Source organism: Pelobates fuscus, chromosome 5, assembly GCF_036172605.1.
Source record: "Pelobates fuscus isolate aPelFus1 chromosome 5, aPelFus1.pri, whole genome shotgun sequence".
In the NCBI taxonomy this organism is placed as follows: Eukaryota; Metazoa; Chordata; class Amphibia; order Anura; family Pelobatidae; genus Pelobates; species Pelobates fuscus.
The window spans coordinates 288,244,235-288,270,435 of record NC_086321.1 but is presented as its reverse complement, the minus strand read 5'-3'; the positions used below and the strand labels follow the sequence as shown (position 1 = coordinate 288,270,435).

Sequence of the window (26,201 nt, the reverse complement as noted above, 5' to 3'; positions counted from 1 at the left end):
CGTACTGAATGCATCTTTAATACTCTTTCTATGTCATTATACATTAATGATTATGATTGTTGTCCTGGCACACCACTCTTGTGCTCAGAAGAACATTCCTCTCCCCAATCCCTTCCTCGCTCTGCAACTCGCTCTGTACCTTATTTGGCTCTTGATTTTATCTTAAATATTTTACCATCTGCCCTCCCTGCTAATTTGCCATTCCCTTTTCTTTTTATTTTATTATCCCCCTTTTTCATCACTACATAACATTTATCTATCTCCCTGTATTTCATTTCTGACCTCATATCAATGAATATCACCCCTTCGTTATTGCCTTGTTTCTTACTTTATATCCTTATGTTTCTCTCTCCCCACTATCCCTCCCCACCAACTCCCCCTCTCTCCCTTCACCTCATCCCCCCACTGCGTTCATACAGGATCTCTCCCCCTCTCATTGCTGAAGCTAAGCTCATTGATATGCAGGAGGCTTTGCTGAGCAAGGTACTTTTCTCCCTTGGCCGATGCTATGTGGAAGCGGAGAAGGAGGTGATAGAGAAGCAATGACGGCAATGAAGCGATATCTGAATTTTGAAACAATTTAACCCCTTGACTGCCACAGTTGCTTGAGGCAAACTATAAAACTGTGCTTCCAATAACCTACAGCAGCATCTCTAATCCCTGCACCGACTTTGCGTTTGGGATTGTACATTCATCATGTCTGTTTTTTGGCTTGCCCCTGTCTCTTCTTTGAAACCTTTCCTATTCATGCATCCTATATTTAGACTTTGCTATTTCCCCTTCCCTCTCCTACATTTTCCTTTCTCTTGTTTTCTCCCCCCTTTCCTTTCTCTAATGTCTCCCTAGTGATGCTCGTTCCCAACTCCCTTGACCTTTACTCTTTTTTTCTAGTTCCTGTGTCTTCCCTCTTGTTTACCAAAGTACATTTGTTCTTAAATGTATTAATGTACACGTCAACCTGTTTTTATCACCCCTTCAGCATAAGTATATGGAATTCCTTACTGTAGCCAATATGCGGAAACCACTTGATCTGGAAATAATCATCCAACACACAAGTATTTCCTTCCATCCAAATGTCCACTCATCCTATACCTTTAGAACTTCTCACACAGCAACAGGTAGACATCACTTGAAAGCCACATATCGTTCTGAGCCAATTACTAAAAATAAAATATTACCTTATGCTTAATACCGTTAAAATGTCAGTTATATGGCATTATAGCTTCTGTCTTGTAAATACAGTTTCATAAACTAAATATACTTTGTTCTGGTAGACAAGTTATGTATGGACATATTTTTTTATTTTTACAAACTCTGCATTATCATATTTATATGGCTGTACTGTACCTTGAAATTTTTGCCTGTAAAAAAAACATTATCTTGGTTTCTATACACAGTGAAATTGAAGTAATAAAAAAGAAAAAAGAAGGATAGTTTGCAGGAAATCACTTGCCAGACTTCAGTCTCCTCCTTATTTAGAGCCTTCGTATTGCCATCAGTATTTACTATTGCCCTGGCCCCTTCACCTAATCGCATCTAAGAGTTCATTTCTTTAAGTTTCAAGAGTAAGGATGAAAAAAACATTGAGTAAAGGTTCATCTGGGATCACCCAAAAACTTTCACGTCTTCTCCTCATAAGACTTTCAGAAGAGTTTTATAGACACGCATGACCAACATTTCATAGTACGATGACAAATATTGTGTTCTCCATTGGTCACCTAACTTTTCACTGAAATTTTGAAAGGAAGTCATTACCATAACCCTTGTCTCTTACAAAACTTAGCACAGACTCAACCGATCTGATATTCCTTAACAGGAACTTACTTTTTCTATTCTATTTACTAATTAATCACTATACCTTTCTTACAGATTTCAGTTAGTCTTGTTCATGCGCTTAGGCCAGAGGCGTAACTAGAAACCACGGGGCCCCGGTGCAAAAATTGCCCTCAGGCCCACCCATATATCTAGCTCCCACCCCATACATCCCCGCCCTCCCCATATGTCCCCCGCCCCCACACATGCAGACAACAGATACACATGCAGACACACACATATACACACAAACAGACACATCAACATTGACACACATATACATACAGACACACACATACACAGACTGCGGAATTTGATGGCGCTATATAAATAGCATAATAATAATATGTAGACACACACATACATACAGACACACACATGCACTAACAGACACACACATGCACTAACAGACACACACATACACACACTCACATACATATACACACACACACAGACACACACTCCACACACTCACACATACACACACCCGTACACTCAGACACACACCCATACATTCACAGACAAACACAGACACACATACACTAATATACACACACTCACAGACATACACACACACACACACTCACATACATATACACACATGCACTAACAGACACACGCATACACTCATATACACACACTCACATACATATACACACATACACTCATAGACACACACACACACAGACACTCACACATACACTCACAGACAAACACAGACACACATACATTAATATACACACACTCAGACATATACACACGCACACACATACACTCACAGACGCACACACACAAACTCAGACATACACCCAGACACACACATACACTCACAGACACACACACTCAGACACACACATACACTCACAGACACACACAAATTATTCTTATTTTTTAAATTTACAAATGTCCACCCAGCCTCCCTACCTGGAGAGCTGGCATGAATCTGTCCCTGGGGTCCAGTGGGGCTTCAGTGAGGCGGGTGGCTGTGTTCTCGGCAGAGACTGTGAGGGAGCTGTGTTCTCCCTGCTCTGCTCCCTCACGCCGCATGGTCTGTCTACTGATGCCGAGATATGACGTCATTTTCTGGCTCCCAGCATCAGCAAATGGCCGCCCGCCGGGGGGGTCCATTAGGTGCCCAGGAAGCCACCTCTTGGGCCACCTATGACATGAGGAACACGGGGAGCAGCATCCTGGTCTGACAGGAAGTGCTCTCTTATTGAGCACTTCCTGACAGACCGCTCAGCCACATTACACACAGGCAGGAGGGGAGCAGCACAGCTCTCCCCTACTGTCAGACACTAGCGGACCTAGGCCGGTGTGGCTGTGCACTGACCCAGAAGGTATCCAGACAGCCCACGGTCGCAGGGGTCATGGCTGCGGCCAGGTCCCCTGGAGTGAGGGGCCCGGTCACAGCTGTGACCCCTACGACCATGATAGGTACGCCACTGGCTTAGGCCTTACCGTGTACAGTAAGAGATTATCCACACTTATTTACACTGGTGTTTTGAAATAGTGGCCTGAAAGAATTCCCTCCTGCCCCCTTTCTACCTGTTACATATAATAGGCTGAATCCTGCTCAGCCTCCCGTTAACATAGCTCTTGGGGCAGATGTTATCCTACCAGGGCTCAGATGATTATAGCAGTTGTGTCTCACCAGACTTTCATACATAATTGTGTCTCAAAAAAAGGTTAAGGGTCACTGATACAAAGGCATCTCCAATGCAGTGGTGTGGTTACAGCTAACAATTTGATGTTGGCAGATGCCCGGGGCTGGGTATAGAAGGTGCCTCTCCCTGCTACTGTGTATTCACTAAATCTAAAGAGAGACCTATTTTTTGGACTGCTCCATCCAGGAGTTAAAAACTTCTGCATTCTATTTTGCATATTATACCTGGAGTAGAGGCACATAGTTAATTATAGATTAAGTTTTACATAAAATTAATTCCTACTTCACCGTCACAATTTCTAGTACATTTTCTTCAGTTTTTTTCTACATTTTCTACAGTTCTGTATTTTGCATAGATTGCAATAGAAGGAAAAGAAAAAAAAAAAAAAACAGCGCTGCGCTAATCAGCATTTCCTTATAGAAATGCATTGAATCAATGTGTCTCTATGAGAAATGTTCAGCGTCTCCATGCAGCACTGGACTAAGAAGCACCTATAGTGGACATCTGAGTGACTGCCACTTTCTCTAAACGGCAGTGTCTACATTAAAAACTCTGCAGGGATAGGCTATAGACACCACAACCATTATATTAAGCTAGTGGCACTTAAAAAAATAAAATAAAAAGAATCCTGACAAAATATATGTTCTGCCCCTTTCAGTTCTAGAGCAGTAAAGGTCTTTTATTATGAATTTCTTGGAAAGAATTTCTGGCTTCCTCTTATCAGCCAACTAATCTTTCTTGGAGGAATTTCTTAGTTTAGTTTCAATGAACCCTTGCTGTCCCACTGATGTCCAGTGCTCATCAGCGAATCCTTCTTCAAGCAAACCCTTATTAGCTGCATATCTCAAACATTAACTGGGGAGGAAATAGGGTAATCCCTGTCCCTGTTATGAGGAGGACGTTTAGGAAATATAAATTGTAAGACTGCACTGAAATTCAATGCTTTTCCCCAAAGTCACCTTCATACCAATTCACTTAGCATTGTATTAAAAGCAATGCCATCAGACCTTAAACATTACATATATTTCTCAACCCTGATAATATTATATGTTATGTTTTAACACTTTTTGTTATGTTGCATTACCACTTTCCACCGCCACTTTAATTTATTTTCCATCCTCCTCATCACTTCTATTTATTTGTCCGCTCTCCACTGCCACCTACATTCAGCTACTTCCTCAATTTTCACACTCCAATTCCGTTCTTCTCTACCATCTTTATTAATTTGCCACCTTCACATGTCTCCTGTATCCACTATTACTGCATTTACCCCAACATCCATATGTTTCCTTAGGTCTCCCCATCAGTTGTGACACTGACCTCTTTTCTCCCTGAGATCTGGCAATTTTACAGTGCAGAAATATCTGTAATTGGAAGGTTCAAGACAGGGCTCCAACCCTGTGTGGGAAAGTGAAGCATTATTTCAATATGTTCTGCATTTTCAACATAGGTCTGCATGGCTGCCCACATGAGACGGGGAACACAACACTTCTGACCCGTCATTGATAGGCCAAGATTTCTTTTTTATTTTTTTATTTCATATAAATGACAGAGCAACCTTAGCTCTCCTTACTGCACATAACCCTTGCCTGCCATCACCAGTGTTTCAAAATAAGACTCCTTAAATAACCCCAAAAACAGCATCCTCCCTTGCCAGTCACACAAGAAGGGCTAGTAATGAAATTATGTTAAATTCAGACTAAGGACATTTCACTTGGGCTCAGGCCTGGGTCAGCCCCTCCAAGTAACACCCAATACTGTTGAACACAACATGTAAGTAATTGAACGTGTCGTGATGATGGTTAAGCTTAAACAAACATAAAGATTGTGAACTGAATCCGGTTTGCCATTTTCAGAATACAATTATTTAATTACATTATTGATGGGCAACATCATGTCTACTTAAAGGGGAGCAGTTATGGAAAGCCATTGCTAACCTTTAGGATGGGGGAGTATTAAGCATTACTATCTCAAGAAGAAAGATTTCACTACTTGGGATGCAGTTATGTCCTATTAAATCCTGATCGATTTGTTTTGCTACAAAAACCCTGGCCACATGTCAATGTTTATGTGTAGCCTGTACTGCCTATAAACATATAAATGCTTGTTGTTTACCAGGCAACTATATTTACTGCCATAAACAGCTCTGTTTTTACAGTATGCTGCCTGTTTGGGAATCTTTCATTCCCAAAATTAGGAGAAAAAAAATAATCATCACCTTTATTTTTTCTCTCTTTTTTGACTATCACCATGTGACAGCAACTGCCCCTTTCCTTTCCTATTGTAGTTATATTTGTTACCATTTTTCTAATTATTTCTCCCACTTGCTTTGGTCAAATGTTGCAATGTAATTATTGCTCACATATTACCTATCATATACTTCCATAGTTACATAGCTGAAAAGAGAAATGTGTCCATCAAGTTCAGCCTTTCTCACATCTATTTTAGCTGTTGATCTTAAAGAAACACTATAGTCACCTAAAAAACTTTAGCTTAATGAAACCGTTTTAGTGTATAGATCAGAGGTAGGCAACCTATGGCACTAGTGCCGTGCACGGCACTCAAGGTGTCTTTGCACGGCACTCAAGGCTGCTAGAGCCAAACAGGCTCTGGCCTATCAGGAGTCCCAGTAAAACTTCAAATATCTGCTAATACGAAAAGATGGTGAAGGACAATCCACAATTTATGCATTGCAGCACTTAGAGGAAGTGATCTCAGATCACTTCCTACCAGCACTTGTGAATAGGAATCCACACTGTAGTAGAGCAACCTGCAGGTGCTGTTGCAGCTCCTGTCTTTGACCTGTACCAGGCCAGCCTGGTCCCCACTGGAACCCAGGGAAGCCAACCATACTGCTAGATATACACAGATATTGTGGATCAAACCAAGTGTTTATCTGAGTATCTGCTCTTTTCCAAATTGTTAAAATAAATGCGTGCACGCTCTGAAGTAAATTACACTGAGACACAGGTATCAGGTTAATTAAAAACTTCGGAATGTTTACTCAGGGGGGCGGCAAGCCCCTTATAAAGGCAAAAATACATCATATGCAAAAATGTAGATAACAGAGAGAATACATCTCTAATTGGTTAAGTGTCTTATCTAATGCACATCCTACGAGGCGTGATGTCACCATCATTCCGGGATTTTACTCCGGATGTAGGCGCCATCTTGTTACACAAGGTAGTTAGTTGATGGGAGCGGGTGCTCTAGCAGCTATTTTGAGTAGATATTTAATACAGGTATACACAGTAAATAGACATTTTTACTATCACTAATTTACATTCATAACACAGAAATGAAGAATAACCCTCCCCTTATACAAATAATACGAACAGCCCACACACAAACATACACACAATCTGCACAAACGTAACCCGCTAACAATCCACATACATGCACACAAACCCCACATGCAGCCTTTCACATGCAATACCCCAAACAGCCCACACACACTACCAAACACACAATGTGACATATCCATCCGCACACAATTCCACAAGCAGCCCTCATACACAGCCCACATTCATATGTATCATACACAATACCATAAACTACTAATGAACACATACAATATAATAGCTCATATACGCACAAATACAATGATGCAAAGCAACTGCAGTAAAAATAACACAAACAGAATACGGCAGCATACACACCTAAATTTAAAAAAATAGGACCGGCACGCTACGGGACATCACAATCCTATATCGGCACAGTGCCGCTAAAAGGTTGCCTACCCCTGGTATAGATCATGCCTCTCAGGTTTCACTGCTCAATTCGCTGCCATTTAGGAGTCAAATCACTTTGTTTCTGTTAATGCAGCACTTGTCACACCTCCCCTGACTCTGATTGACACAGCCAGCATAAAAAAAAATGGTTTCACTTTCAATCAGATGTAATTTACCTTTAACAATTGTATCTCTTTCTCTGTAAATTGAACTTTAATCACATACAAGAGGCTCTTGCGGGGTCTAGCAAGCTATTAACATAACAGGGGATAAAAAAATCTAAATTAAACAGAACTTGCAATAAAGGAAGGATAAACTGTCGCTGACTCTTTACAGGAAGTGTTTAGGAAGGTTGTGCAAGTCACATGCAGGGAGGTGTGACTAGGGTTCATAAACAAAGTGATTTAACTCCTAAATGGCAGAGAATTGAGCAGTGAGACTGCAGGGGCATGATCTATACATGAAATCTGCTTCATTAAGCCAAAGTTGTTTTGGTGACTATAGTGTCCCTGTAAAAAGAGACAAACAAAAAACAGTTTGAAGTGCTTTCCAATTGTGCAAAAGACTAAGAAAAAAATCTTTCTTGACCCCAGAATTGCAGTCAGATCCATTCCTGGATCAAGAGGCTATTAACACACAAATAAAAAGTAATATGCCTGAATATTATATTTTTGCAAGTATTCATCTAGCTGTTTAAATATCTGTACAGCCTTTGATAAAACCATCTCTTCAGACGGAGAATTCCACACCCTTATTGAAAAAAAACCCTTTCCTTTACTTTACACTAAATTTCCTTTCTTCTTGTGTAAATGTGCAACTGCATGTCCTATGTATAGTCAATGATTTGTATTGACTCCGAATAACAGACATTGATTTGTGTTAGATTAAAATTGTTAACTAAAATATTCCTTTTCTTTTATTAATTTCCTCTCCCATTTTAGTGTCCAGTACCCCATCCTGCTCACATTGTATTACTTTACAGTTTAGTGTCATCTGCAAACAGTGAAACTTGACTTTCAATGCCTGTTTTAAGATCATTTCTAAATATGTTAAATAGAAGCGGTCACAGAACAGAACCCTGAGGGAGACCACTTACCACTTTTGTCCAGCTTGAAAATTTACCATTTATGACAACTCGTTGTACTCTATCCTTAAGCCAATGTTCTACCCAAGAACAAGAATATTCATCTAGACCAATTTCTTTTAGTTTGAAGACTTACCTATTGTGAGGAACCATATCAAATGCCTTGGCAAAATCCAAGTAGATCACATCCACTGCAACACCCTGATCTATATCTCTACTTACTTCTTCGTAGAATGCAATTAGATTGTTTGACATGACCTATGTTTCATAAAACCATGCTGATTATTGCTAATAACACAGTTCTTCCCAATGAATTCCTGAATATTATCCCTTAATAGCCGTTCAAATAATTTCCCAGTCACAGAAGTTAAGCTCACAGGTCTATGATTTCCAGGCAAGGATTTTGAACCCTTTTTAAATATAGGAACAACATCTGCCTTCCTCCAATCCTCCGGTACAATACCTGAAACAAAAGAATCTTGAAAAATTAAATACAGAGGTTCACTTATTTCCCCACTTAGCTCCTTAAGTACTCGTGGGTGGATACTGTCAGGCCCCGGAGCTTTATTTACATTAATTTTCTTTAATAGCTGTAGCACCTTGTCTCGAGTTATCCAATCACAAGTTATCTGCAAGTTTGTTGCAGCAATCATTTGCATATCTCTTGCATTCGGCTCCACTCGGGAACTGACGTCGGCGGGTGAGGAGAGGTGGATTAAGGAAAGTGGCTTGAAGGGGTTTTAACCCCTTTAGCGCCTAGGGAGGGGGCCCAAGGGAGGGGGGCATTCCAAGAGCCTATAGTGCCAGGAAAACAGGTTTGTTTTCCTGGCACTATAGGATCCCTTTAAGAACATTTAACAGCTAGGAAAGAAAACTATTATTCGAATTCACAGTTTTATAGGTGCGCTAGCGATTTTTATTTTGACTGAGATGTATAGAATTAACGGATAGCACACACTGCTGAGGGAATGTGATTTCTGTGCCAGATTTGATAAACGGTTGGAAGTCAGACGTTTCTATAGTAACAGGACACAACTTTGGTTAAACACTTCCGCCCTTCAGTATTTAAAATAGTGCCAAATGGTTTTCCCTAGAGAGGATGTCTTCAACTGAAAGATATGCTTAAATAAAATATCCTGCCTCCCTGCACTGTAACCCTTCCACTTCCATCATTTTTATTTTATATATTTTTTCTTTCAAAGGAAGCAGTTTGCAAATCAGTGAATAATGTGTACTCTTTAGATGCAGATTGGAGTTTTAAACAACATTTAAGCTGGAGGTACTAAGTTACAAGTGGAGCAAGTAGGTGAGGTGTTATAAGGGTTTAATTACTAATGTCCTAGAACTCCCATACGTGAACCTTCAGACTGCTTGCCGAGTTGCACCAGTTTTATAATTCACATTACGATTTGATGACAACTCTCAAGCAAGAATGACAAAGTTAGGAATTTAACTCTGCAGCATAATCTATGAACTCTAAAAAGCTATTAAGCCCATGAAGTTCAGCAGATTTTGTTAACAACCTGCTGCGTTGAATTTAAAGGGAAAGTAGCCTTTTAAAAATTATCTTAATTAAAATATTTCATTTATCAAAGCCTCTGTGTATTTTTTGTTGCTTTAAAAAAAAAAAAATGTTTTGAAGGATTTATTGAGTATAAAGATAATACTTCATAAATCATTCAATGCATGGTAAATCTCAGTGATAAGATGCATTATACAAAAGTAAGATGAATGTAATGTAAAGTAATGGAGATGCTTTGAGGCATGTGTTCCTAGCTTGCCCAGTGACAAGTTATAAACCATATAGCTAAATAAGTAACAATAAGACAAACCAAAAAAAAAAAAAAAAGATAAACCAAAAGGAAATGCCGAGGGAGATCTAAAAGTGTGAGGATTCGCAGATTCTTGTGGATTCATCTAGCAGATACTAATGAAATTATATTTGGAAATAACAATTTGTAGTCAGTTATGGAGGGGAAGGTCTTGGTCATTTACTGTTTGACCCGAGTGGACCGCCCCTGGTTAGTGATGGGTGTAGAGTTAGGTTCCATTCCTCTGGACACGTATAGTGTACATGAATTCCAGATCTGGAGAAATTTGGAGTGGGAGTTAAGGGAATTCTTCCAATTTCTTTTGTCTCCATTCTAGATTGTAATGCATACTTGTGAGTTAATATCTGTTTTAGTGCATTTTCTGGTAAACCCTTCTTCCATGGTGGAAGGCATCTATAAAAGGGACACTCCAGGCACCAGAACAACGTCCTCTAAATTAAGTTGTTATGCTGCTAGGAGGCAGCAGGAGGTACTCTTACCTCAAGGGTTAAGCCGTGTGAGAATATTTTAATTGCGATCTCCGTGAAAGAAAAGAATCCTGCAAAATTAAAAACAGTGTATGAATATTTGTACACTAAGCTCTGTAAGCATGTGTAGGTGAATACCATCTGGACCTGGGGCAAGAGTACAAAACTAACTTGGGCTCCTAGCAGCTGAAGCACCAGCAGCTGAAGAGAACTGACAGAAAGACCATGGTGGTGGCGGCGATGAACAGATCCAGGTAAGTATAACTCCCCTTCCACTCTGTTGCCACTATTCACCAAGTGCAAAAGTCACTGTTGGTGATTTTTACAAATTATGCAAAGACCCCAGACTGTGAAAGAGGTGCTTTAGGACCTTCGATTTTTGAAGATCTTCACATTTAGTGTCATCACACATAGCGTGATGATACCATACACCACATTTGAAATTCACAGATTCACAGCTTTTCTATTATGAACACTGGACTGGCTGAACGTACCAAATGACACCATATGCCCTTTACCTCTATAAGAAGCATTGGTTTGGACAAAATTTGTATAGCTTTTTGTATCTTTGTTTTTTTCGCGTGTGGTTTTTTTTTATATAACAAAGAGGAACCCAGTAATATAACTACAAAAGGGATTAAATTGATATATTTATTTTTAATATTAGTGTGTTACTTAAAATTTTCCTGGGGAACTTGTTTATGAATGGTTGTAAATTGACAAAATGCATGCTTAATTATCTGAACTGGAGAAATGTTCAATTAGTCAATTCATCACAATTAACCGTTTAGTAAATTGATGGTTTTTCACCGACATGCAAAGTTTAATTTATATGACACCAGTTACCTCTCAAAATTTGAATCTAAATGAGAATGTAAGTCCCATCTTATTGATTGCACTTAAGTCACCAGTGAATATCTAAACCTGCCCTAAACGATCCTGTAACATGACAATGTTTGAATGAATGCTTCCGCACAAGGAATTCAGATGCTCTGTAAATGTGAATGGGTCATCTGGGCACAGGCTTATGGTTCCCATGTACCACAGTCAGAAGAACATTATCTTCGAGTCTCTATCAGCAGAGCGTCAAAGCACGAAGGAGGCCACTCTGTACAATGTTCAGAAATATTCCCCCTGTCCAACTCCTTGTATGCCTTAAACCCCCTGTCAGAGATCCTCCCTCCCTGTTTATTCTGACACAGAATTTCCATATGCCTACAACTTAGTCTGCCCGACATTTTCCCTCTCTACGCTGCTCACTCTGGGATTCTCCCTCTTCACGCTGCTTACTGACCCGCATTTATAATCTGTCTGCCACTCTCCCTTCCTGAACTGCTGTTCACCCTGTGTGATATTGTTTTTTAATGCCATGTTCCCTCTGCCTGTGATTCTATATCTACACAAAGAATAAAGAAGCATTATTTACCTGTTTATTGGACAAGATCTTCTGATGTCCTTCACCCATGTCTTTTTTTGTGTTTTGTTGCACCGTTTGTGCTATATAATCGCCAGAGATCAGTAGTTTCTGAGATATAATCAAAACACCAAATCTGGCACCAACATGCATTTTAGCATCAATCACGTAATAACTTGGACAACTTTTCTTGACCATTCTGATGTTGAGCTTGAACATCACTCAACTTCTTGGTTATGACTGTATGCTTTTATGCATTAAGTTGCTACCACATAACTGACTGACTAGATATCTACGTTAAAGAGATAGTGATCACTAACAGTGTTATTTACTAAACAGAGAATTTTTGGAAATTCAAAGTGTTTTTCCAGAGGACAAAATAGCTAAACTGGAAGCAGCGGATTGGCCTTAAATTGGAAATTCACTTTGAATGCCGACAAGTCTCACTATACTGAATAATGGAAAAATAAACGCTCCAACACTTTTCAATAATTATACATTTATTTTTATTGTACACTCTTACAGCAGCAGCAGCAGCAGCAAAGTTTCAACCCAGTAATAGGGTCTTTATCAACCGATAAAGTGGCATCAAATATAGTGCAGTTAAATAGTAGTGCAAACAATCATGTGATTAAAGAAAATAAAAATCAAATGAGTCGGAGGGGGCAGCAACAATATTTGTCTTGGAATTAAAGCAACAGCGTGTAAATATAAATTAAAACTAAAGTGCATGTTTTAAAGTGCAATGTCGTGCAATTTGTATAAATATACAATAAACTATAATAAATAATATACATACTTATATTGAGAAGCATTATATTTTATTATATATTGGTAAAACTGCTCTAACATTGCACTTTCCTTATTATTAATTATTGTCAAATGATTCAATTTATTTAAATTATTAAATTCGTGAGACTCAATAAAGCTATCCTATGCTATTGTTCGGACAGTTACATTAAATCTGTATTTCATATTTGACATTTTTGTTTCCTAAATGTATGATTGTATAATTACTTGAGTTAGACTATAGTGTATTGCTCTATTTGTGTCATGCACCCCTTTCCTGGCAAATAAAGAGTTGATGCTGTTACACAACTCAATGATGCTCCCCCTTTAATAGCTTGGGTTAAGTGACTGTTTGTCTCTTCCCTGGAGTGTACTCGATAAGGTCTTGAAATTAAACATTGACTGTCATTCCATTCCATCATCCCCTGAACACAAACACAGCAGCAAGACTTAACATTTTTCCTTAGCAACTGGCTCATGATTTAAGTACATAATTTACATTTGGTCTTCTAAGGAAAAAAAAAAGGTAGCATTTTCATACACAAAAAAAAGAATGGAGAACTTTTTAATGCATACTTATTCAACCTGATTTTTAGGACCGTTTGTGCTATAGCAGAAAAAGTATGATGTGAACCATCAACATTTGCATCAGTGCACTGTATTTTTTTTAAAAATTTCATTTTTATGAAGGACAATGTTGGTATTAGACGTGTTCATTCAGATTCAACTTAATTGAATTTTGTCCCGATTTTTGGCATTCACTAGAACTTTATAACTACGGAATGCTGTATAAATAATCACAAAAAAAACAAAAATGGCAATGGGTGAATGGTTTTGTTTGATTCGTGATTCAGAGTTCCATCCATGGTTCATAAGCATTATATTATTTGTAATATATTGCAGTAGATTGGTCCATTTTCATGCCGTTTTGGTTTGTCTGAATCATTTATCCCAAAATGATTACATGGACAAAATTTGCCCCAACCAAAATGCCACAAGGGCAACTCTCGGAATAAGCCAACAACATTTTTTGTATTTCCCCAAACTAATTGATTCAGCTGAACAAATTTTTTTTGTGCACATGTCTAGTAAATATTATTATTATAATTATATTTATTATATATTTATAATAATATGTGATGATCCCATAGTACCTTGAGATTCACTATATAATAATGAAATACGTTTTTTGTGTGTGAATGAACTGAAGACGGTCTACCAACAATAACATCAAATTATTTAAACAGGAAAGGTACATTTAACTTGTCACTAGCCAACATCACGGGGTCTAGATGTTATCGTTCTCAAGCTTACTTCGTTGGTGCTCATTTTACTGAGATGACACTTCAAGTTGAGTTTGCCATTAATCAAACCTGTGACCCTACTGAAAAATCTTGCTGGCTGAAATAGTGAAAACAATATACGTTTGATACAATGATCATAAGTCTTACAGAATATATATTTATTTTTTTATTTATGTATGGAGGAGAATAATGTATTTTCTGTAGGTAACATACCAGTCGCAAAATGCTACAGGGAGTTGCGTGCTCAATAGATCTAGGTTTAATGTACAGAACGCCTTCAACCTTAATAGATACTAAAGATAACGTAAAAATGATTTCGGTATGAAAGTCTGCACTGTAACATTATGTTAACATTGATATTTCATATTGTTGGGTATGGGGAAATGTTTTTCTTTCAATATCTCACTTACAGTACGGCTTATGGTAGCTTCCTGTTCATCAGGTACCGTTAGAAACACACAGACAAAATGACGTCCAATGGCCTAATCTATGATCCATAAACATGTTTCTCCATATTTTCTCCATATATTAGTTGCTGTATTAGCAACAACAAGTTGATCACATAACGTGCCCTGTTTAAATTCAGCATCTCTGTGAGTCAGTGTTAACATTTGCAGCTAGACCACTGGTGTCCAGGAAGTAGTTCCCAGATGTTGCAGGACTACAACTTTCAAGATGCTCTTCCAACCTTGCAACTGCAATTAGTTGTAAAGCAATTCTGCCATTTGGCCAGCCATAAGCTTGAGTGTTATCTCTCAATCAGGATTCATTGCATATCATGGCTACATTAATTGAGCTAATTATTAGTTCCATTATTACCAGCATAATTACTTAACTTCAGCTATTTACCATGTCTCATGCCTCCATCATTTTATTAGTAAAGGGCTATTTGGACATCGATCCAGTCTTGCTACTGTAGAGTAACTCTGGAAAGATTTACTGCTAAAACAAATGCAGCCATTGAGCTCTTGAACGATAAAGTTTTGTGGTTTCAACTGTTCAGTACTTACTTGATGAACCATTATATTATTCCCCTAAAAAGCTTGGCTAACTACAATCAGGACAATTTAAGAACAAATTAATATGTTATACTTTGCAAGGAAAATACTGCTAATAGTAATGTTTCCTTTTTTTTTTTTTTTTTTTTGCTTTTTCACAGAGTGCGGCGGCTGCTCCTAGTCCTGTTATGGGCAACATGCCACCAAATGATGGAATGCCGGGTGGACCCATGCCTCCAACGTTCTTTCAGGTAGTTCTATATTATATTATTCATATTCTGATACCTTCTGCTGTATTTAAAACTTTCATTTTTTTTTTTAAATCCTTTCAAAATTTTGGTAAATTGGCAACCTCAAAATGAGAAACATTACAACATTACAAAAAGCCATCCTGACCCAAAATTGCAGTCAGATCTTTCCTTGGATCAAGAAGTTGTTACCCCACATATTAAAAATGATATTCCTGAATATTATGTTTTCATTCAGTTGGTGTTTAACCCCTTAAGGACACATGACATGTGTGACATGTCATGATTCCCTTTTATTCCGGAAGTTTGGTCATTAAGGGGTTAAACATCTGTACAGACTCTGATAAAACCACCTCTTCAGGCAGAAAATTCCACATCCCTATTGTTTTACTGTAAAAAACCCTTCGCATTAGACTAAATCATTTTTATTCAACTCTTTCTAAATATGTGACCTCATGTCCTATATATAGTCCTGTGTATGAATACATTTCCAGACAATGGTTTGCATTGGTCCCAAATATATTTGTATAATGCTATCATATCCCCTCTGAGGTGCTGTTTTTCGAAGCTAAACATATTTAAATGTGTTAACCTTTTTTTCTTTTATTAATTTTGTAGCTTTTTTTGTAGCCAGCTCTGCACTAGTGCTATATTATATCTTTCTTTAGAACAGGTTCCCAGAATTGCACAGCAAATGCAATGTGGTATTACCTTTCGATTTACGAAGTCAAAATTACATTTTCAGAAGATTTAATGCCCTTTATGTACATGACAATACCTTATAGGCCTTAGCAACTATCGATTGTCATTGCTTATTGTTGCCTACTTTGTTGTCTATAACAATTCCCAAATCCTTCTCATGTTTTGTTATACCTAATTCACTGCCGTTAAAGGTTTAAATGTCTTTACCCCATTTACCATTTTAGTGCCCAGTCCTCCATTCTCTTTAAATCCCACTGCAGTGAAGTAATATCATTACTTTACAGAGTATTGTGTCATCTACAAACACTGAAACATGACTTTCAATTCCTGTTTCAAGATCATTTATAAATATGTTAAATAGAAGTGGTCCCAGAACAGAACCTTGAGGGGCATCACTTATCACTTTTGTTCAGCTTGAAAATTTACCATTAATGGCAACTCTCTGTACTCTATCTTTAAACCAGTGTTCTAGCCAATAACAAAAATGTTCATCTAGACCAATTTCTTTTCATCTAGATCAATCTATTATGAGAAACCATATTAAACACCTAGGCAAAATCCTGATCTGTGCTTCTACTTACTTCTTCATAGAATGCAATTAAGTTAATTTTACATGACCTATGTTTCATAAAACCATGCTGATGATTACTAATAACGATGTTCTTCCCAATGAATTCCTGAATATTGTCCCTTAAAAGACCTTGAAATACTTTACCAGCCACAATAGTTAAGATCACAGGTCTGTAATCTCCAGGGAAAGATTATAATTCTGTAATGTAATTCAATCATAAGATGACACCATACCAGCCAATATTGAGATGTATGAAACTGGAACAGGAAGGGGCAGATGTTGGTGCATGCCTATTCTGAAATTTGTACAACCATTGGGTCATAAAAGAACCATTTTATCCAAACATGAATGGTCGCTTACATACCTACTCACCACCATTGCTCTGTGCCTATTATTGCCAACCAGGTTAAATAATATTGATTTGATATTGGTTTGATATTGATAAGGCAGAAGTGTAATTTTTGGATAAACTGTGATGCTTTGTGTTTTGGCACTGCACCATTACTGTCCAGTTAAGTAACTGCACAGTACAGTATGACAAGTAAACCTTTTGTCACATTACATTCATACTATATTAAATGCATTCTTTGAACCAAAATGTGTGTTTCATCTTACTTAACTGAAATAAGCCTCGTCTTCAGTATCTGTAAAACTGTATACTAACACATGGAGACATTTAGAAGACCATATGTGGCTTATTTCATTTTTGATTCCCCCCACTCCATTTTCCCAGTGCATGCTTAATTACCGGTAGGTCACTCTTTTCTTTGAATTATTTACATTTAGGAGACCAAGTAAAAGGCTAAAAGGGAATCTACAGCCCCTAAAGCACTTTAGATTGCTGAAGTGATTCATGTGTGAAAAGTGTGTTCTTTTTTTAGATTACAAAAACAGCAGATTTTAATAGAAATGGGCACTTTCATAAATTAACCTTGTTACACTCACCTGGCTGTCAACCAGACAACGTGTCCTGTGACATCCTGGTTTGGTTAGCTCAGTTAAACTTAAGAAGCAGGAACTGCCCAGAACACTTGCCTTGCAAAGACTTCTCATTGGAAAGCCTGTGATTGGACAGCCACAGAAAGTCTGGGCTGGTGACAACGGGGAGGACTTGCAAAGGCAGTAGACAATAGATTTTCAGCTTTTACAAGCTGGTTTTATTTATACCACAATAAAAAAAACACCTAATAAAATGCATGCATGTTTTTATTGGGGATATATCAAACATTGATTTTCATTTCGTATTTAGCCAGTTGAGTGAGGAAGCCTGTGAGATCTGCATGTATTTAATGCAATTCATAGATCTGTGTGCCTTGTTTAGTTGTGCAGGCAGCTAAACCCTTTAATTTCATGAAGCAGATGGTGACCATTTGAGCTCTCTTCGTGTGCAAATACATGTAGTATTTTTTACTGTCTAAAAAGGTTGAGAACCACAGGTTCGAACACCTTGGGACAACACATGTCTCTATCCACACTGCATCCAAAAACCTTTTTTTAAGAGGCACCAATAAACAGCACAGAGTGATGCTGCTAACCTTACATGTGTTTTCTAGAAACAAAGCCTTTTCCACACACCTCACAAGCTTGTGGATAAGCCTGAGTACCAAAAATCAATAAGTCAGAGCCATGCCTGATAGCAATTTTCAGCAAGTATTGAGACAGCGATAGTACTCATGATATATATATCACTGCACAACCAACCAGACACTGTAATAAATATTGTGGGAGACACCCTATTTCCTGTAGGGAGAGATGAGAGAGGAGGTGGAATAGAACAGGCACATTAAATGCTGAATTCATATTTACTTAGGTGTTTTTTTCTTTCACTTATCAAGGATACCTGATAGTGTTACAATATGGTTAAATCACAAATAAGTCCCTCTTGTGTAGAATTGTTGTTGATGTCATAGAATTTCTTAAGCTGACCATCATAAAGGATCGATGTAGAAGTTGTTGTGAAAAACAGAAGATTGAGAGATAAAATGCTTCTTGTCCCTTAATGAGACACTGTAACCGCCATAACCACTGCAGCTCAGTGTGACCTTGATATAATACGTTTGAATAAGCTTTTCAAATGATTTCATATTTTTGGATAAGCTTTTTTAAATAATATTTCAAAATATTGAAATATCAAATGGAACCCCTTCTCCAGGCAATTGGATCAAACCCTCTGATTGAGTTGATCATGGCTCACCATTTAGAAAGAAAAGTAGATGCTTTTGCAGATGACCTGCTCTTTACCCTTTGCAACCCTGCATCCACCCGTCCCACCCGTTCTCCATCAACTGACCACCTTTGGACCCCTGTCTGGATTTAAGGTCAATTTCGATAAGAGCAAAGTTTTATACTTAACTGTACCCACTGGAGAGTTAGCCCCTCTTAATACTCGGTTGCCCATTTCATATGCTACCACTTCAATATAATAATAATTGGGAATAAAGGTACCATCTACTCTCCCAAAGTTATTCAAACTTAACTTCCCTTCAATACTGTCGGACCTTACTAAAGACCTTTCGACGTGGAATCTGTCACATTGTAACCTTCTGGGCCGTGTCCAAATACTTAAAATGCCCAAAATTGCTGTACTTGCTACAAATATTTCCAATCCATATACCAATAGTCTTTACTAGATTTGTATGGGCATTTGGTGTGTGCAGCCTTTACTACATTTGTATGGGCACATAAACAACCACTCCTTAGCTATTCCACATTTTGCAGTACAAGAAACAAGGGTGGCATTAACCTACCTAACTTATATCATTACTATGTAGCAGTACTGCTAACTTGCATTTTCATGTGGTCTAGGATGGACATGCATTAACAATGGTTAAAGCTTGAACATCTATTTATTAAGGTCCCTCTCCATGGCAATCAGCCCCCTTGAAAGCAATATGCCTTACTACACACCCAACCATAATGCCAACCAGAGCTCTACTTGTACCGGGCCAGCATGGTCTTAGCAACCTGGCTCCACTCAAAAGCACATACATCAAACTTTCCAATATAGTTCAGAACACTAGTATATTACCAATAACACAGGTAGGTCTGGATCTCAAAGACCCTATTTTTAGTACCACCAAATCTGTTACTTCTTCCAACCTCTCCTCCAGCAATTGTCATCTAATTGGACAATAAGTTTGAAAATCTATGCATATATTAAGAATAAGTTATTAGGCATCTCTCTGTCCTTCACTCCATGATTACGGGGGTAGTATATGGAGGCTGGCCTTTTTATACACACATGTCTCCTCCATTGACTCTTCAATTACAAACTACTAAGGTGTGTATTTGAGCTCCTTGGCTAGGTGTCCTAAATCGCTCCCCAGCTGTAGCTTCACTACCACTTACTTCAACATCCACTCCCCCCTCTCCCATTTGACCTAGCCCACAAGGGAACTTGTTCATATGAGTTAGTCAGAAAGTTAGTATGAACTCATGTTTTGATGCAAACTTTATTATTATTATTACATCTATTCATCTGTGCAATGGCTATTTCAGTACTGTTTACATAACAATTGTGAAAACACAATGTGTTCTTATTTTGATTTAATTTTGTTTTAACCCTTCCTTTATCTATGTTGCCAAATTTCATCAGTGCACCTACACGTATCCTGTGTTTGATCACTACTCTTGTAATACTGTATTTCATTATTGTACTTCTTGAAACGAAAACTCAATAGAAATCTATTATATACAAAAAAATGTTTCATATATAAAAAATATAAATATATCAAAACATTTTAAAACATTACAATATTAAAACATTTTTCAATATATATAATCATTTTCAAAGTTTATCCAAAATTTATTGAGGCCTATATTAGTAATGAGGAAAAGCGTTTGCCAGCACCATACCCCCAATGGCACATAGCATGTCTAAAACAAAAGTAATTTTGGACAGTAAATAAGCAGAGAGTGCTGCGCTCACCCATCCCCAATACTCTCAACCTGTCATTGTTGTCCAGTGAGCTGTGGCAAACATCTTGAAAACCCATGGAGTGTCCTTGCTAGTACTATTTTGTTTTGTAGTAATTGGCAAATGTAATTTAACTCGTGCGTGTGTTCAGTGAATTGTCATTTACAAGCATTTAAAGAAAATCTTTTACATTTTAAGATTTTTTTAATTTTTTTTTTTAGGATATCTTTCCATATTGCGTTGGTTATAGTTGTAGTTTTTTTGATTCTTGTATTTTATTAATATTTTTTTTTTATATATCTGCATACAGTACATGAGAAAAACATTCCAAACAATGCAGAAAGATCGATAACAAATATTGGAGAGTAACAACAGTGCATGAATTGTTGGCAGTAGTAGCAGGAGAGGTTCACAATGCGAGGTTGTTTGAATTTTATAATCTACTATCTCATCAGGGATTAAGTTGTCTCCAGTGATCCCAAATCCTGTCTACTTTAGATTTTTGATCCAGAGTAAGTACTGACACTTGAGAATATATAGTTCACAACCTGCCTAGGCGCTGGCCCTCCTTTGAGCACTTAGTGCTTTTCCAGTTGGAAGCAAGAAGGTGTTTTGCTGCTAATAATATATGACATGCTTGGGCTTTATGGGCAAATGAGAGTGAATCTGGCAAGTCTAGCCACAGATATTCTGCTGGCTCCCAGGCCTACTCAGTTTAAGAGCCCCTTTACTATCTCACACGAGAGTGTGAGTGTGCTTTCGCTACATTATTATATTTTAGTTACCTCTAAAAACATATTGCACTATTATTGTTTGTTTTTTCTTTCTTTGAGATATCTGACATAGCACAGAGGAAAAAACCTATTGATACCCACATGTATGTATGTGTTTTTATTGTGTGATTACACAGGGTTATCTGCTTTTAGGCATGGTTTATCTATTGTTTGTTGCATCATTTTAATGGTATTGATGCATCCCGTCCATGATGTAATTTTTCTCCTCCATTCCTGAAGGTCCTGTCTAAACAGAGTGAAGTAAAGGCACATGATTGTGCTTATATACAGTAGAGACTGAGTTTGTAATTTTTATTCCTAAGTACATAATGTCTTCTGTGCGCCACTTGAATGAAAAATTCATCTTAAGAGTGTTAACAAGCCATGTTGGGATGCCGAATGGTAGGGCTTGTGTCTTATTCGCATTTAATTTGTAAAAGGAGACCTCATCATAGTAGTGAGAGAAGGTTAGGAAGAGACACCATGTGTTTGGACAGCACTAATAGAACGTCATCTGCAAAGACTGAAAACTTATGTTACGTGGACCCCACCTGGATTCCCTTTATATTAGGGTTTGTTCTCAGTTTCTCAGCTAAAGGTTCCAGGAAGATTATAAAAAGCAGAGGTGACACAGGGCATCCCTGCCTCATTCTAATATTTATATCAAAAGAAAGGAAGGTGAAACTTGAATTGATAATCTTCACCGAGAGTCCACTGTACCAAGTTAAGACCCCAGTGATAAACTCGGGTGAGAAACCAAACCTCTCAAACACTTTCTGTATGTAAATCCAATAAAGCCTATCAAATGATTTTAATGTGTCTAATGCTAGCAGTATGCCTCCTGTGTATCAAGTGCATCAAGTGTTGTCTGAATCTTGTCGGGACTTTACAAATCCTGATTGGTCACAATGCGCTAGAGGAGCCAGCCTAGTTGCTAAGAGCTTTGCATAAATATTAGTATCTGTGTTAAGCAGCAAAATGGGTTGGAAATTAGAGCAGACATTGGGTTGTTTGCCATGTTTTCCATGTTTTTGGTAGTGTAACTATATGTGCTAATACATATCTTTGGGTAGGACACCGGTTTTGGATGTCGTATGCAATCTTATAATCACAGGAAGCTTTCACATTCACAAAATGTTACTGTGCAAATTAAAAGCAACTGGAATTCTCTCCCTAATGAGGTTGTTTATGATATTCAGTAGAATTTTTTTTATTTTTTTTAAAGGGTTGGCTATTTTGGAAAAACAGAACAAATAAGGATGCAATATAATATGCAGGGTAACAGCTTGTTGATCCAAGACAGGTTGCCATATTTGAGTCAAGAAGATTTTTTTTGTTATTTCCTTTTTGTGGCATTATTGGAATTAAACAAAAGAAAAGCGAAATGCTGAACTGAAGTATGTATAACTATGTAAGAATGCCCTTTCATGCTGCATGTTTTTATGTAAACATGTAAGCACAAGAAGCTTTCAGAATGTCCTATCTAGTATATGTAAAGATGTAGACATGTAGAATACATGTGGTGAATGAAAGCACAGGATGGTGTCCTCTGAGTTCTGTCCACTCTTTCTACAGGAACTGACAGACATCAGGAGGCAGATTTTGTGTTCAGTATTCAGCCTTCTGACTAGCATCATCCATCATGTGGGGTGTTTGACAATGTAACAGAGCTCCACGACAATAGCACTTACAGTAATGTGTGGTGTGCACGAATGTATTACAGAGGCACACAACAGTAAACCTCACAATATAATTTGTTAATTGTTTACACTATAGTAAATGTGTTTAGGCCTCCCAGAAGTTCTGCTTTCAATGGGAGAGTCCCAATTTCGGTGTTCTGTCCTGCTTCAGTTCCTTGGTGTCACACATTTGGGGACATCAGCTGACTGTCCCTGGGCAGCAAAGGATGAGTGCGTCATTAGGTGGATTCACAATGTGCAGCAGGCACTAGGACCGTACAGTGAAGAGCTTTAGAAGCACTCTCTGCATGGTCCTTAAAACTTTGGGCCACCCAGTCAGCTTGTCAGTGGGTGGGCCAACAAAGCAGCCTTTTTCTGGGCGTCATGGCTTCACCGATGGGTCCCGATTCCTCAATCCGGTTAGTTGGGAGTTATTTGTGTTTATGAAATTCTTTTTTGTAAATAATTATAATAATAATAAAAAGGTACTGTGACATTTCAGTGTAGAGCATTTTTTCAATATTTGTATAGTTAGAATGTGTGGATATAAATTAGTGGTGGAGCTCAGGAATTGGGATTTGGGGTGTATACCTATTGTAAGGTTTAGGATAAGGTGTGAAAAATCATGTTTTTTACTTTCTATTCTATAATAAGAGTGTATGTATTCCATTAGGCCGTCTCTGTATAATGTTGTATTGACCCCATGGAAAGTAGGGTGTCTTCAGCACCACACCTATTCACTGATTTTTATTTCAAAGAATTCCTCTTTAAACATATTAGTGAACATAAAGTAGAGAGATTGTTTAACTTGGGCTGTTTTTATTAAACTTCTTTTCAGTCACAAACATGTTTAACTTTTTTTTTTTCTTTGCTATAGTAAAGTTTCTGAAATTTCTTTTGATTCAATTTAAAGTTTTTTGGGGTTTTTTTAATGGCTGCTTCGTGCATGCAGCCTCTTTAAAATGATCAATGCTGCTCTGTGTTCTAGGAGTGTCCAGACTCACATAGCTCAAATGCTGTTTGACAGGATTTGAGACAGCTGTATTAAGCTGTCTTTTTTTTTTTTTTACTCAGCAAGTGAAGCATTTAAACACTGGCCATGTAGTCTAAATCAAGCAGTGCTAAGCCCTCTTGTATCCCAAAGGGTATATATCAGCGAGCAGGAGACCTCTCCAAACAGGATTATCAGACAATGCTTGCCTGAGCTTCACAAGTAAAGGGACGGCGGGATTTTAGACAGGCAAGAGAATACAGTGTTCTCAAGGCCTAGGCAAAGTGCATGTTGCTCTGTAGTAGTAGCGCAGTACAGGGAAAGGATGAATGCCGGTTACTGAATAATTAAAGGTACAGCATACAGGTTATTGTTGTGGTTATGTTGTTAGGATGTTATTGGTAAAGTCCATTCACCTTTATGTGTCAAGCTATTTTTCAAAATTATTGTGGCACCCTAAGCTCACCCGTTCTGCTTGGGATGTCAAAATGAAAAGGTTCAATATCAATAGTTCAATCTAAATTATTTGAAAAGATTGAGTACTGGGGTATAGAAGGATTCAGATACAGATAAATTGCATTTTACCCTTTTATGCAGACAAAAACTAGAGGGGCTGCGCCCACAGCCTCCTGGTACCATAACCATTAAATAAACAAACAAAAAACTGTAGTGGTTATGGTGCTTGACGTATGTATTTCCAGTACTGATTTTTTAATATGTAAAACCTAGTTTATTGGCTAAACTTCGGCTTGTGGTTTTCAAATTAGTTCATAATTTAGAAGAAAAGGGAATATTTGCAATATCAGAGAGATTTTTCTTTCCAGGTAAACAATGCTGTCCTAATTGTAGCCTGTTTTGTCCTCTCACTGCTTATCAAATAAACCCATTATGTGTCAGTTTTTACCCGAACTTAAACATTAACTTAGTCTGTTGAAACCAATGAACTCACTTCACATTCTCTTGTAAATGTAACAAGACTTGTTAACACTATAGGACAAAGTTACAAAATAATAACTTTTACAACTTTAATTCTCAGACTTATGCCTATGAAATGGAAAAGAAATTAAACAAACATTGTGAATATTAGATTGAAAAGCAGGATATAGAAAACGTGCATCTTTAATGTTGTGTATATAGCATGTGTGATAAGAAATAGAAATGCAAACAAGTCATTTTCAGAAACCTGTGTTTTCCTTTCCTATACCAAATCAGAACAAATCTGAGATAATCCAAACCACCATTTCGGCACCAGAAAACAGTTTAACACGAACAGGGTTGTTGACTGAAGTCATGCAAAGTGAACTTTGAATTTAAGGCCAAAGTAGGAGAACCGGGCACAGCTGAGCTAGAGAATATTACTAGTTCAGCTATATTGATCTTAAATGTGAATTATGAATTCACTTTGAATTCTCACTTTAGTGAATAAGCCTATAATTTGTTCCAAAGATCATAATCTGAAATATGCCGGTAGGCGCACCTTTCATTCCTCTTCTTTTTAAAAACACCTTTCTATATGATAGAATACCCACCGTAAGTGACAGGGTCAACACTTACACATTATACGCTAATTCCTTAAAGCAACCACAAATGAATGCTCTTTTTGTGTACCACTTTCTGAGAGAAACAGATTGGTAAATGTGCATATTTTTCTAAACAGAAAAAATGACCCTAGGAATAAAGTTTCACAAGTGAGTGTGGTATTCCTTTGTCTATCTGCTAAGTATATCCTTGCAAACTGAATTCTCACCTTGGGTGCAGGGAGATACTTATCTACAGATAGATTTACAAACACACACATCTATTTCCCCTCTACAAGTATCTGGGCCTCCTCTTCCATCTTATTTATTTATTTCCAGTTCCACTCAGCAGCACAGCTGGCTATAAATCTCAGCGATGTGGAGGGAGGGGGAAAAGCTTCTGCAAGTATTCCCTGAGCTTTCTGAGTGTGTGTTTGTGTGTGTGTGTGTGTGTAGAGAAACCATTGCTCTTTAATTGTTAACAGCTTCTAAAGCAGCCAGGGAGGAAGAGAAATCATGGCCGGCTCTGAGGAAGGCGTGCACTTCATCTGTTCTTGCTTGAGGGTACTGCAAGCAACATTCGCCACATGCTGATATTGGTTGAGAAAGCTGGTGTTTTGACATCCATGCTTACCTGCAGGCGGCACACTGAGGAAAATTGGTTAAGTGGAACACTCCAAGCACCATAACCACTACAGTAGGCTAT

The 26,201-nt window shown here is 37.8% G+C and overlaps 1 protein-coding gene across 2 annotated transcripts in view; it reads left to right on the top strand.

Annotated features, from left to right (window-relative positions):
* The window catches only part of SSBP4 (single stranded DNA binding protein 4), a 401,255-nt gene that overhangs the window by 304,776 nt on the left and 70,278 nt on the right, over window positions 1-26,201 (top strand). For both annotated transcript variants that reach the window (XM_063455410.1, XM_063455411.1), the window contains one exon: window positions 15,260-15,349. In XM_063455410.1, the coding sequence (XP_063311480.1) occupies window positions 15,260-15,349 (90 nt within the window). The remainder of the gene's footprint in view (window positions 1-15,259; window positions 15,350-26,201) is intronic.